This window comes from Malassezia vespertilionis, chromosome 5 (genome assembly GCF_029542925.1).
Source record: "Malassezia vespertilionis chromosome 5, complete sequence".
Classification (NCBI taxonomy): Eukaryota; Fungi; Basidiomycota; class Malasseziomycetes; order Malasseziales; family Malasseziaceae; genus Malassezia; species Malassezia vespertilionis.
This window is the reverse complement of record NC_079251.1, coordinates 93,893-105,768: the sequence shown is the minus strand read 5'-3', so window position 1 is coordinate 105,768 and position 11,876 is coordinate 93,893. Positions and strand designations below refer to the sequence as shown.

The following is an 11,876-nucleotide window of genomic DNA, read 5'->3' as shown; positions in this document are numbered from 1 at the left end:
CTAATTAACTAAACTGCGCTTCTAACGTGGGTAGCACGCGTGCGAATGAATCACGGAGGTGCCGTGCCATACGAAGTAGGCCATGCGCCGCCAAATCCAAGGACCAGATACTCACATTGCGCATACGCAACGAGTTGGCCTGCTGCGAGCGCACATGGTTTGCAAACGCCTCGTAGATCTTGTCGGATACGAGCGGCAAAAGACCCGTTTGGGCAAGGTCAAGTGAGCCGTCAAACTCGCTTAGGTCCATCACAATGCGGCATCGCACAGGGATAAGGGTCTTTTTCGAGTTCATAAATGCGACAATGGGGCGTGCAAATGCATACGACGAATAGCTTAGTTCGCGCGTAAAGATAGGCATGGATGCCTTGATATCCTTGAAGCGCAAGTCCAGCTCGATGAGCACAGATTGGGGCGGACTGGGCACGCCGTCATCGCCCTCCCCTGGCATGGGCAGCGTGGCCTGCGCTTCCTTTTCTGCATTCTTGTTCTGCTGCTCGTGCAATAGTCGTTGACTGCGCCGAATACGGCCTTGTCCGGCCTGGTCGTGCTCGACGCGCTGCTGCTGTGCGCGCTGCGAAACGGGCCCAACAGCTGCAATCGGCGCTACAATCGCGGGCTCGCTCAAGACTGGCTGTCCAGGGATCAGCTCGTCGCCTTTGTACCGATTCAGTGGCTCGTGCGAAAAGGTTGCGCCGAGGTTCTCCAGAATCTCGGAAAAAACAGTGTTGATGTCCACGTCTTTGTCATACTGCCGTGGAAATTTAATATCGGCGACCAGATCAAATCGCCCGGAATAGATCCACGTCATGGGGCCGGACAGGCCGGACATTTTCTGGATATGGTCAATGTTGGCACCGTCTACACGCAAACGCGACCAGTTTTGGAAGTAGTGGCGGTTTCCTTTGCCGTACAAATAGCTCGACGTATGCTGCACACTCTGTGGCTTGTGCAGACTAAAGAGACATCCATCGATTTGCCCTGTGATTGATTCCGCATTTAGGAGATCGTAAAAGAGCCACTGTGTGCGGAGGCGTGGAATGCGCGCGCTGAAAATGCTTACGTTAAAAGGACGAAAGTCACCTGGCTGGTACAGTGTCACCAAAAAGTCTTCCACGGTAAACATTTGCAAGTCAAAGTCGCCGGGACGAGCTTTTCTGCGCGTCGCGCGTGGATCGTAAACGAGATTCGGGTCCCAAAAAACGTTTCTCCGGTCCACAATCCCACGCACGCCATGCATGTTCGCTGTATTGATCATACCATGGCCATCGAGCCAACGCGAAAGACTGAGCTGCACATCGACCGAGTCGATCTGGAGCTCAAACATGGAAAAGTTCTTGTCTGGCTGCCGCGCTTCCGGCGTTTGGGATTTTTCGTCGCCATCCAAGGGCGGCACAAATTCTTTGCCCGTGTCGTAGGCGGGTATGTGCTCCCATAAAAGCAGATTGTTCGGGCTGTTATCCTGCGCATCCGTCGGGCGCTGATCCTGTGTTTTCTGTTGTAATTCTTCCGGTGCTATTGGCGTGGCCTGTCGCGTTACCACAACGTCTTTAAAACTGATTCGCCCTTCTTTCCATTTCGGGACAATGGCGCCGTTGCAGGCAACAGTAAAGCCTGTTTGGCGCGAGATGTATTTGGCAATTTGAAGCGCAATCCATTCTGCGGTGAGACTAGTGAGTAACGTACCTTGCAAGTTGAGCAAGTTTAACGCTGCAAAAATGACAGATACAAACGTGGTGCTGTTACGTTAGTTTCCTTTGCACACGTACGTTCCGACAATCACCCAAATCGCTGTTCCCAGGCCTCCGAGGGTGAAAAACGCGCTAATTTCATCAATGTTGAATCTCCGGTAACTGCGGATCGTAAACCATTTAAACCGGATGCGCAGACGAGTCCAAAAACCACGCGCCAAGCCCAGCATGTCTTCCTGTGTCGGTGTTGTGTCCTTGCCCTCGGTTTTTCCTGTACTTTTGTCTTTGGCACGAGACAAGGCAAAACTTCTCGCTTTCAGCGCAAGGTTCCGTAGCGAGCGTGGATAATTTTGAAAGAGTGTCTTGGGTGGCATCTCGACAAGCTCGTGGGTCATTGGAGATTTCTGCAGCGCCGTGTTTGGTTCCTGTGCAGAGTCTAGAGGCGCCTCTTGCCGTTGTTCTCCTTCTTTGGGCAACTGCTTCTCCCGCGTCTTGGTGTTGTGTGTAGTATGCATATACCGCAGAAGTGGGGTAGTCGGACCGGAGATCGCGCGCATCAGAGTCCAACGACCCTGATGCCATGCAGATGTGGGAGCAATTGGGGGCCGCGTCGCCACCACAATCCTACAGTCCGCAAGGGACAATACGTACCGTAATGGTACAAAATTTCTGTGCATTTTCTTCCATACGAAGAGGGGGATCCATGTATGAGCGCAAAACCGTGCCGGCCTCTAGTTAAAAGAGCACCCAAAGTAGTTTGCGCGTGAAGCGCCCGGAAAAAGACCTGTGCACGCTACTCCACACGTGCCGTATCGCATCTCCACGTGTTGTGCAACGACCATGCATCATGGCGACAGATGCGCCGGTCGGAACTGAGGATCCTGTTGCTGCTGCTAAAGAGGTATGTATGGCAATGCTACTTATTGCAGGAGCGAAAAAGACTTGACGATGCTATCTTGGCCACGCAAAAAAGTAAGTGCTGACCCGCCTGACCATAGAACTTGCAGCGCTTCCCACCTTCCAACACACGCCCAATAACGATGCGTTGTCGCGGCAGCTCGAAGAAAGTATTGCGCAGCACAGTGATATGCTTTCTGCACTAAAAAAGGAATTTTCAATGGAAAAGCACAAACTCGAAAAGTACGTGCCTATGCAGCTCACCGCAGTGAAAAGCAACTGCTGGACGAGCTGCGGATCAGCAGAGAGGCGCTCGTGCAAACAGACGAGCCCTTGGACGAAACACATCACGTAGAGCACGAGCTTATGCGCGTTCTTGTGAATGTGACCAACAAGGCATTTGAGGAGGCAGCGCTGTGCGCAGAGCTGCGGTTCCTTCTCGAGGTGTGTACTGTTCACCGCTTACCGCAGGCGCTGTTAAATGCAGTATGGGAGCGACCTCAAGACCCGTACGTGCAGGTTGATGGATACAGTGCGCGCGTTGTCGAATACGTCAAAGGGGCACGCATTGCTGAATGCTCGCCAAAAAATCGTGCGCACCTGCACCTCGTCGCATTTCATGAGCCGCTGCCGGACCCAAGCGGGGTGCGCCCATCTGTATATCGCTAATGTATTTAGATATATGGAAGCCACCTATCAGAGTGCGTTCTATCATGGCTTCTTGCCATAAAAGGCAAGAAGCTGGCGGGTCCAGATTTCAAAGTAATCGCGGAAGTAGAACAGGAGCGCTTGCGACAGCACAGCCTTGGTGATTTGAGCATGCATCCCCTGGTACCAACCAGAAATACCCTTTTCCTTGAAAATATGCCCAAGAACCTCAAAAGCATTCAAGTACGGCGTATTCTTTGTCTGGAGACGAACCTTGCTCAAAATGTAAGGAAAGGTGACGATAGTAGCCAGCGTCTTGGAGAGGGCGCCAATGACGAATGATTTGCCAGGAGTCATCTGGTCGCCAGACGCGGCAAGAATCACGGTTTTGGCTCGCTCAAAAACACCGTACGTGATCGCAGGGTTGATACAAAGCACCAAGCTGGGACGCAGCCCACGCCAAAATCCGGTGACACCGTCGTGCTCATAAATTTCCTTGATATGACCCACGAAGGTATTATCCCCAGAACCATCAGAGCCAATCTGTTGTCGCGTCGCAATCACACCAACGGGTGTAGTAAACAGCTGCGAAAATGCAGCCGCAATGGCGCCCAGGGTAAGCTCCATCACTGTGCTCAGCGCCGCAGCGCCCTCCTTCACACCCAAAATACGGCGGATGTATAAAGAGCGCACCAATGTATACCAGTAAAAGTAGGCAAACTCTGTATGAATTAATATTTCCGCACGCTGCACATACGTTGGATAAAGGTGTTGGCCATGCTGGCACCAAAGCCGCGGTATAGCGCGGTAGGACCTTGCTTGCTTCGGATAATGGAAATTAACGTCTCAACAATCCCGAGCTGCTTTTTTACACCCTTGCGCTTTTCATCCCCAGTTGCCACTTTCTCTCCCTCTTTCTTCGAGTTCTTGTCCGCCTGGATATGGGTCTTGACGCTGGATGTTAGTCGGCGCGCGTTCAGATGCGTACGTATCAAGGGGATATATAACCGCGTTGGAAAAAACACCTTTGCGTAAGCACTTCCAATACATCTCACGTACCCCCTAGTGCACCAGCGAGCGCATTTTCAAAAGGTGTCAAAGGTGCTTGCTGCGACATGGGAAAATAGAGGCGGTCGTTGAAAGTGGAAGATTCAAACTTGGCGCGCACTGCCCTTGCGTGGGGAAATGAGGAACGTGGACCCGAATGCGAATACAAATTACTAATGCAGCCGGTAGCCGGTCTGAGGACACGCAGGGCAGTTGGGTTCCCGATCTGGCCGGGGACCAATCTCGCAGTGGCGCAGGCGCACAGGGAATTGACACAAGAAGTATGGAAACGAGTGCTGGCAATCATACCACGGAAAGACCCGCGTCTATAATAAGGCTCTATGTATGGGAGATAGAAGCCGGTAATGTATCGCCAAAGCCTACCGGCATCAACATCATTAGTGCTCAATGATGGCCAAGTTGCCTGTAATCAACTTGTTTTCCAAAACAGCGCCATCGGGCAGCTCGATCTTGTGGCCTTCATTCGCCACAATGATCACAGTGCCGCGCAAGATAATGTTGCGACCAAACCAAACGTCGCCCTGGACAGTGAGATGGTCGAGCTCAATCATCTCGGGAATGTTCTTGAAGCGCTTTTGGTAGTTTCCAACCTTTTTAAACGTGTCTCCAAGCTTGACCACTGGGGTCTGGCCGAACTCGCGGCGAGGGTTCATCACTAGCCTGCCATGCACGAGCCTGTACAAATCGCTGGTGATCAAAAGAAGATCAGAGCAGTTCTTCACGGGCAAAAAGCGCGAGCGTGGCACATTCACACCCTTAGCACCGCGGAAATGCTTGATCGCGGCACCCACAGCAGTCTCGAGCTGGATGACCGGTTCGCCATTCTCGAGCGACTTGTGGTTAACTATAATCTCAAGCTCAAGCTCGTCGTTCTCGACCACACGCTTAATTGCCTTGAGGTTCAGCCAAAGGTTATTCGTGTTAAAAATCTTGAATTTCTTAATGGATTTAAAATCCTCGACATGTTCCGAGGGCACCTGCGCAATTTCAAGCAGACGCATAGTACCATCATAGTCAATCAAGGTACCTCCTTTCACGTCGGCTTTTGTTTTGTCCGTAACCTCCGAAATAAACTCTGTCTCAGTCTCAACCATGTGCTGCAAAATGTTCAAATCAACATCAGCGCCAAGGTTGTCGACGTTTGACACAAAAACGTATTCTTTGCCCATCGCAATAAGGCGATCTAAAAGCCCAGAGTTGTTCATAGCATCGAAAAGATCGCCGTGGCCAGGAGGGTACCACAAGGATTTGTTCGATGTTGCGCTGCGCGGACAGGGGAGCAAACTATCACGATCGATGCGTGGATAGCGACTTTGGTTGAACGTGAGGATCTCGACGTTGTGGTTTGCATATTTTTGGATCACACGGGCCGTGTCGTCATCCGTATTAAATGAATTCATAAGAATAAAAGGCACACTGACATTGTACGTGCCGTTCAAATGTTCAATTTGACGCACAGACAAGTCCAAAAAAGTCATGCCTTCGCGCACCTCAATGACACTTTTTGGGCCTGTGCAGCCCATTGTGGTACCAAGGCCACCGTTGAGCTTCAAAACGGCCAGTTTGCTCAGCACAGATGGATCCGTGGCCTTGGGCAAAGAGCTGTACGGTTTGATCTGCTCGGGCGACGGCGGTTGAATTCTGTCCCATTCCAATTTGGTACCTTTGGCCTTGTCGGAAAGAAAACGGTTAAATAGGTGGTAGAACGATGACATTTCCCCTTCAAAAGCACGGCAAGTAGCAGAATCCTCAATACCTTCTATCATCTCATTGAGTTCGTTGCGCATGGCCTTGCTGGCGACCGCCGACGTCGCAGATTTGAAGTCCTGTGCAAAGCATTAATACTTGTTTAGGGGAAATACGTACAATGTGAGAAGCCCCACGCTGACGTGCATTCTTCGCGCCAGGATCTTCCAGTGAAGGATTCAGGGAATCAACCATACTGCAACACAGGTTAAAATGTATACGCAATTGGTGAAGGACGAGTCCCCCGTTCACTAGAGTTCCAACGCTGCCACGCGCTTTCCAACACGAGGTCGGAATTCTAGCAATGGCTAAAATTATGTACTATTACGTAAATACATGGAGCAAGGCCCGTCCCGCCTATGCACGATATGCATGAACCATTCGCCGCATTTAGATCTATTGGCCAACGTTGCTATTATTCAGGGACTTGGTTTGCAGCGTCAAAAAGTAGCGAAACAGATTGAAGGCAACATGTGTTGCTGTATAATGCGATGTGAGATAGATTGCAACTCTTGTTGGGCATCATAGCGTGGAAGTGACAGTAGTTTATTTTTTTTCTTAGTTTAAAAGGGCTTTAAGCCCCAGCGTTGCAAAATAGCTTTGCTTGGCTCGTAATGCACTCTCGTACATGTATACAGTAGAATAATACGAGGACCATATCAATGCCATGCGCGTATCCTACGCGAATGCAGACCAACTCTTTTCAGCGCTCCCACCCCGCGACCAGCTCTTCCTGCAGCCTTTTAGCATTGCGGCTGGCTTCCAGGTCTTCCAAACTGCGCAGGTGATCAACAACATCATGCATTTTACCAAAATATATCTCTTGAACTTGGTTGCGAATCTTGCTTTCGATATCCTCAATAAGCTTGCCAAGATTGATAATATGGCCGGGCATATCGGTGACTTTCATGCTCTCAACGGTCTTTGGTTAGCACATGCCGGATCGTGTAATGCATACCTGTCGTGAAAGGCTTCCACTCAAATCGACGTCCCCTTTCTCGGTTGCGACTCCGTCGTGTCGGTTTAGCGTAAGCATGACGGTGCTGGAAACCTTGTATTTAGCACTCTTGAGCTGATTACTCTCCGCGCCAATACCCGTAATGCTCGACACTTCCAATACATGAATCGAGTCCCACGTTCCAAACGTGCCTTTGGCATTGGGGTCGGATGGTGTATCGAGATCTGTGTGTTAGACCATAACATGAACGCACTTACCTTTCTTAAACAAGACAACGCCTGCAAAATTGGCTGGCAGTACACTAGAATCACTGGTATTGAGATCCCAAAGATACACGCTTGAATATCCTGTCTCATAATACAATTTTCGGTACGTCTCAAACGCATCGTTCGCCTGTAGTTCTAGCTCGCGAAGCTTTCCTGTCGGTACTAATGGCGTATCTTCTTCCTCGCTGTCCTCAATGGGAGGATTCCACGTATTTGTGATCCAGCTACGCCAGCTGTTTCCGTCTCGATTGTAATCACAACACAAGTATTCACGGCTTGCGCCCTGGGGAGAATCGTCAATGCGTAACACAAGAGGCTGATCGACTCCGGATGCAAGATCGTCTGCATGCTCCGGAAGAACATTTACCAGTTTTTCCACATTCGACGTGATTTTAGAGGGGGGAAGACGACGTAGAATATCGAACGCAAGCGTCAGTGGATCTTCTTGGGCATCGCCCATGTTGGACACAGTGGAGGAAACGATGCCCGTGCAACCGCAATGTATCTCCACGTGGCATGGACATTTTTCGCCCTCCACCATGAGCAGCAGCACAGACGCACCTGCGCAGCCGAAGAAGGAGGTCCGTGTAGTGGGCGACATTCCAGTAGTACAGGGCCCCCCACCTGAGCCTGAGACGGATTCAGAGCATGAGAATGACCATGAGAACGACCCCGACCCGGAGCCCGAACTCGAACTCGCGAAGTCCGAAGAAGAACGGGACGACGACATAGATGGCATTGAGGAGCTCATGTGCGCATTCCCAGACGATGAGACGCATTTGGACTTGATGCATTTGCGTTTAAACTCCACCAAACATTTGAACCTTGCACGATTTGCAAAGACGCTTCAAGTCGTCGTGTTGCGTCAAAATGCAATCACGACGATGCGCGGTAAGGATTTGGGTGCACTGCCAAACTTGAAAGATCTCGATTTGTATGATAACCTAATTGAGCATATTAGCGGACTTGAGCACGCTACACAACTTGAGTAGGTACATGTGCAAAATACTTACCTCCTAGAGTCTTGGATTTGTCCTTCAACAACATCCGCCACGTTTCCCGGGTGGCACAATTAAGCAATTTGCACACGCTCTACTTGGTGCAAAACAAGATTGCGCGCATTCGTCCTTCTGATTTCTTGGGTCCTATTGCGCATAGTCTCAAAAGCATTGAGCTGGGGGGTAACCGATTGCGCGTATGTACAGCAATGAGATTCCTATTGACCCTAGTCTCTGGAAAATATAGGGATGCTGACGAACTTGGAGGAGCTGTGGGTGGGCAAAAACAAGATCAGCTCTTTTGATGGAATTCAATCCCTTACCAAGTTGCGCATTCTATCTATCCAGTCAAATCGCTTAACGTCGTTGGATGGGCTGCAGACACTGACAAACCTGGAGGAATTATACGTGTCGCATAACGGGATCGAATCGCTAAAAGGCCTCGAAAATAATGCGAAATTGACTACACTGGATGTGAGCGCAAACAGGATAGCCAACCTTGATGGGATCCAACATTTTTCGAGCCTCGAACAGCTCTGGGTACGTTTGCACGGTAACTAACAAAAGGCAAACGATAATCAAATTCAAGAAATTAACAACTTGGCGGACTACATTGGACCTCAGCTGATGCCGAAGCTCGAGACGGTGTACTTGGAAGGAAACCCGTTACAGCGTGTGGCAGGAGCTAGCTACCGTCGCAAAATGCAATTGATACTACCCCAGATCACACAATTGGATGCTACGTACGTATCCAATCATTTTTTATGCTTACATGTGCAGTCATATTCGACACTAAAGGAGTAACTTTTCCGCTGGTATTGTGTATGATACATAGTCAAAATATAAGCCTTTGTGCAAATTACGAGCGGTTGGGCTTGGAAAGCAGCATGCGGTCAACCAAACGCGAGTAGTACGTCGCATTCATCCCACCAGCAGGCATTTTGGGCGCACCGGGAAGTCCCGGTATCGTGTGCTCAGAGCCCCCATTGGACTCATCGCCAATGTACACGTACGGCTTCAACTGCATGTCAGCTATCACCACGCGGCTGCATACATTTGTTTCGGCCAACCCGGGAGGTACCACAAAAGAAACCATGTGCCTCTCATCAATACGATGTGTCTGCAAGTTCCAGGTACGCTCGCGGCCCTGCGCATCGTACAGCTGATTTCCGCTGCGATCGGCCAGGGCAATGCGCTTGCGGCGCATAATGTTGCCCGTCCTAGTACCTATATGTCAGATCCGACAGCATGCAGCCATACCTTTGTAAAAATCCTTGTTCGCCTTTTTGGAGTTCAATGGAAGACGACTTGCCTTTGACAGTGCCGTTTGTGTCGCACGAAACATGATAACTAAAGTCTTGACGCGCAAGGGCTACCATGGTTTTGCTTGTCACATGACTTGCCGCCGTGCGTCAATTGGTAAGCATTTTCTTTTAAAAAAGCGGCAAACCCGTACGGCTACTAAGGATCTTCGCGACTACCACGCTTGTGTGGGACTTGCAATAAGAGAAAGTAACAGAAATGCCACCAGTTTCTGCGTCTAAAGCAAAGCGTCAAGCGTAAGTCTCGAACAAAGCGTGTGAAATCTGACAGGACAGTGAAAAGGCCGCCAAGGCTGCTGCAAAGGGTGTAAAGACTGACTCCACCACCGGGACGGAGTCCAGTGCGGCGTCCACGAAGGCTACCAGTATCAACAGTAGTGAGGGTCCGATCACAGACATGAAGAAGCTTGCGCTTGCGACGGAGCGCAATGCTTCGGGTGTGATTGTTAGCGACAAGCAAAGCCGCGATATTCACATTGAAAGTTTCTCCATGTCTTTCCACGGCCGTCTCCTGATTGACAATGCCACAGTACAGCTTAACTATGGTCAGCGCTATGGCCTTCTTGGCGAGAATGGCTGCGGTAAGACAACTTTTTTGGAAGCACTTGCAAATCGTGATGTGGAAATCCCTGCGCATATCGACATTTACCTTGTCCGTGGTGAGGTCGACCCTACGGAAGAACAAGCACTAGACTACATTATCAAGTCTGCTCGCGAAAAGGTTGTGCGCATTGAGAAGGAGATTGAGGACATGTCCGTTGCTGATGACATTGACGAGATGGCACTTGCGCTCAAGTATGAAGAGCTCGAAGAACTCGACCCCAGTACGTTTGAGGCGAAAGCGAGTGCCATTCTGCACGGTCTTGGTTTCTCGCAGGCGATGATGGCCAAGCCGACCAAGGATCTTTCTGGTGGTTGGCGTATGCGTGTGTCTTTGGCGCGTGCTTTGTTCATCAAGCCGCACCTGCTTTTGATGGATGAGCCGACCAACCACTTGGACTTGGAAGCAGTCGTGTGGTTGGAGGCGTACTTGTCGACCTATAACCATATTTTGGTTTTCACTTCGCACAGTGCCGATTTCATGGACAATGTGTGCACCAACATTTTGGACTTGAATCTCCTTAAAGAGTTCATCACCTACGGTGGTAACTACAGCACCTACGTACGCACCAAGTCGGAGAATGAAGTGAATCAAATGAAGGCATACCAAAAGCAACAGGAAGAAATTGCGCATATCAAGAAGTTTATCGCCAGCGCTGGTACTTACGCCAATTTGGTCAAGCAGGCCAAGTCTAAGCAGAAGATCATTGATAAGATGGAGGCCGCTGGCCTCATCGAGCCAGTAGCACAGCCCAGGATGCTGCGCTTCAACTTTGAGGACGTGCGCAAGTTACCTCCTCCAATTATCGCGTTCAACGACGTCGGCTTCAGCTACAGCGGCAAGCGCGAAGACTTTTTGTACAAAGACTTGAGCTTTGGTATTGATATGGACTCTCGTGTGGCCATCGTCGGTCAGAACGGAACCGGAAAATCTACACTGCTCAATCTCGTCACAGGAGCACTCCAGCCCGTGGACGGTAGCGTGCAGCGTCACGCTGGTTTGAAACTCGGCAAGTACTCGCAGCACTCTGCCGACCAGCTGCCATACGACAAGAGCCCGCTCGAGTACATCGAGTCGAAGAACAAGGAAAAGTACCCTGAAAAGGATGTGCAGTTCTGGCGTGGCCAGCTGGGTCGCTTCGGTCTTTCTGGGCAGCACCAAACGACTGCCATTCGTACACTTTCGGATGGTCTCCGTAACCGAGTTGTCTTTGCGCAGCTTGCCATGGAGAATCCTCATATTCTTTTGCTTGATGAGCCTACCAACCATTTGGACATGAGCTCGATTGACGCACTTGCCAAGGCTATTAAGGAGTTCGAGGGAGGTGTGGTTATTGTTTCGCACGACTTCCGTCTCATTTCACAGGTGGCCGAAGAGCTTTGGGAGGTCAAAGATCGCAAGATTGTCAACCTCACCAAGCAGGATATCGGTATCGCTGACTACAAGAAGATCCTTATGAAAGAGAGTGCGACTGCAATTGAGCGCGCCAAACTTACGGCGAAGACGTCCAACTAAACGCCTCGTGATGACTTGCCATATTTCAGTCGGTAGGATTGCGAAATTAAATTTAGGTAATTAGCACGTGTCATGCGTACAATCGTGCATGGATTTGCAGCGGGCGCCACAAAGTGAGTGGACAAGTAGAACCCATAGCCACCGAGTGTTTCTCCCTTATTCCTCC

The 11,876-nt window shown here is 50.3% G+C and overlaps 7 protein-coding genes across 7 annotated transcripts; 2 read left to right on the top strand and 5 right to left on the bottom strand.

The window, feature by feature from the left end:
- Window positions 1–4: 4 nt before the first annotated feature.
- Window positions 5–2,206, bottom strand: MDM31 (Mitochondrial distribution and morphology protein 31, mitochondrial precursor; the record flags this gene model as incomplete). Its single annotated transcript, XM_056207316.1, has 3 exons — window positions 5–1,659; window positions 1,687–1,739; window positions 1,770–2,206. The coding sequence occupies 3 exons, from the start codon at window positions 2,204–2,206 to the stop codon at window positions 5–7; spliced, it is 2,145 nt and encodes a 714-aa protein (XP_056063291.1).
- Window positions 2,207–3,299: 1,093 nt separating this feature from the next.
- Window positions 3,300–4,353, bottom strand: MVES1_002486 (uncharacterized protein; the record flags this gene model as incomplete). Its single annotated transcript, XM_056207315.1, has 4 exons — window positions 3,300–3,958; window positions 3,994–4,190; window positions 4,225–4,261; window positions 4,296–4,353. 4 exons carry the CDS (start codon window positions 4,351–4,353, stop codon window positions 3,300–3,302), a joined length of 951 nt encoding a protein of 316 aa, XP_056063290.1.
- A 328-nt stretch (window positions 4,354–4,681) lies between these two features.
- On the bottom strand, window positions 4,682–6,199 carry UGP1 (UTP--glucose-1-phosphate uridylyltransferase; the record flags this gene model as incomplete). Its single annotated transcript, XM_056207314.1, has 2 exons — window positions 4,682–6,130; window positions 6,194–6,199. 2 exons carry the CDS (start codon window positions 6,197–6,199, stop codon window positions 4,682–4,684), a joined length of 1,455 nt encoding a protein of 484 aa, XP_056063289.1.
- Window positions 6,200–6,753: 554 nt separating this feature from the next.
- On the bottom strand, window positions 6,754–7,734 carry CAP2 (F-actin-capping protein subunit beta; the record flags this gene model as incomplete). Its single annotated transcript, XM_056207313.1, has 3 exons — window positions 6,754–6,972; window positions 7,009–7,232; window positions 7,266–7,734. 3 exons carry the CDS (start codon window positions 7,732–7,734, stop codon window positions 6,754–6,756), a joined length of 912 nt encoding a protein of 303 aa, XP_056063288.1.
- A 79-nt stretch (window positions 7,735–7,813) lies between these two features.
- On the top strand, window positions 7,814–9,107 carry sds22 (protein phosphatase regulatory subunit Sds22; the record flags this gene model as incomplete). Its single annotated transcript, XM_056207312.1, has 5 exons — window positions 7,814–8,262; window positions 8,295–8,469; window positions 8,504–8,812; window positions 8,840–9,015; window positions 9,071–9,107. The coding sequence occupies 5 exons, from the start codon at window positions 7,814–7,816 to the stop codon at window positions 9,105–9,107; spliced, it is 1,146 nt and encodes a 381-aa protein (XP_056063287.1).
- Window positions 9,108–9,131: 24 nt separating this feature from the next.
- MVES1_002482 (uncharacterized protein) lies at window positions 9,132–9,651 on the bottom strand (the record flags this gene model as incomplete). Its single annotated transcript, XM_056207311.1, has 3 exons — window positions 9,132–9,293; window positions 9,354–9,492; window positions 9,533–9,651. 3 exons carry the CDS (start codon window positions 9,649–9,651, stop codon window positions 9,132–9,134), a joined length of 420 nt encoding a protein of 139 aa, XP_056063286.1.
- A 340-nt stretch (window positions 9,652–9,991) lies between these two features.
- Window positions 9,992–11,710, top strand: ARB1 (ABC transporter ATP-binding protein arb1; the record flags this gene model as incomplete). The annotated part of the gene is made up of 1 exon (XM_056207310.1): window positions 9,992–11,710. One exon carries the CDS (start codon window positions 9,992–9,994, stop codon window positions 11,708–11,710), a length of 1,719 nt encoding a protein of 572 aa, XP_056063285.1.
- Window positions 11,711–11,876: the final 166 nt, after the last annotated feature.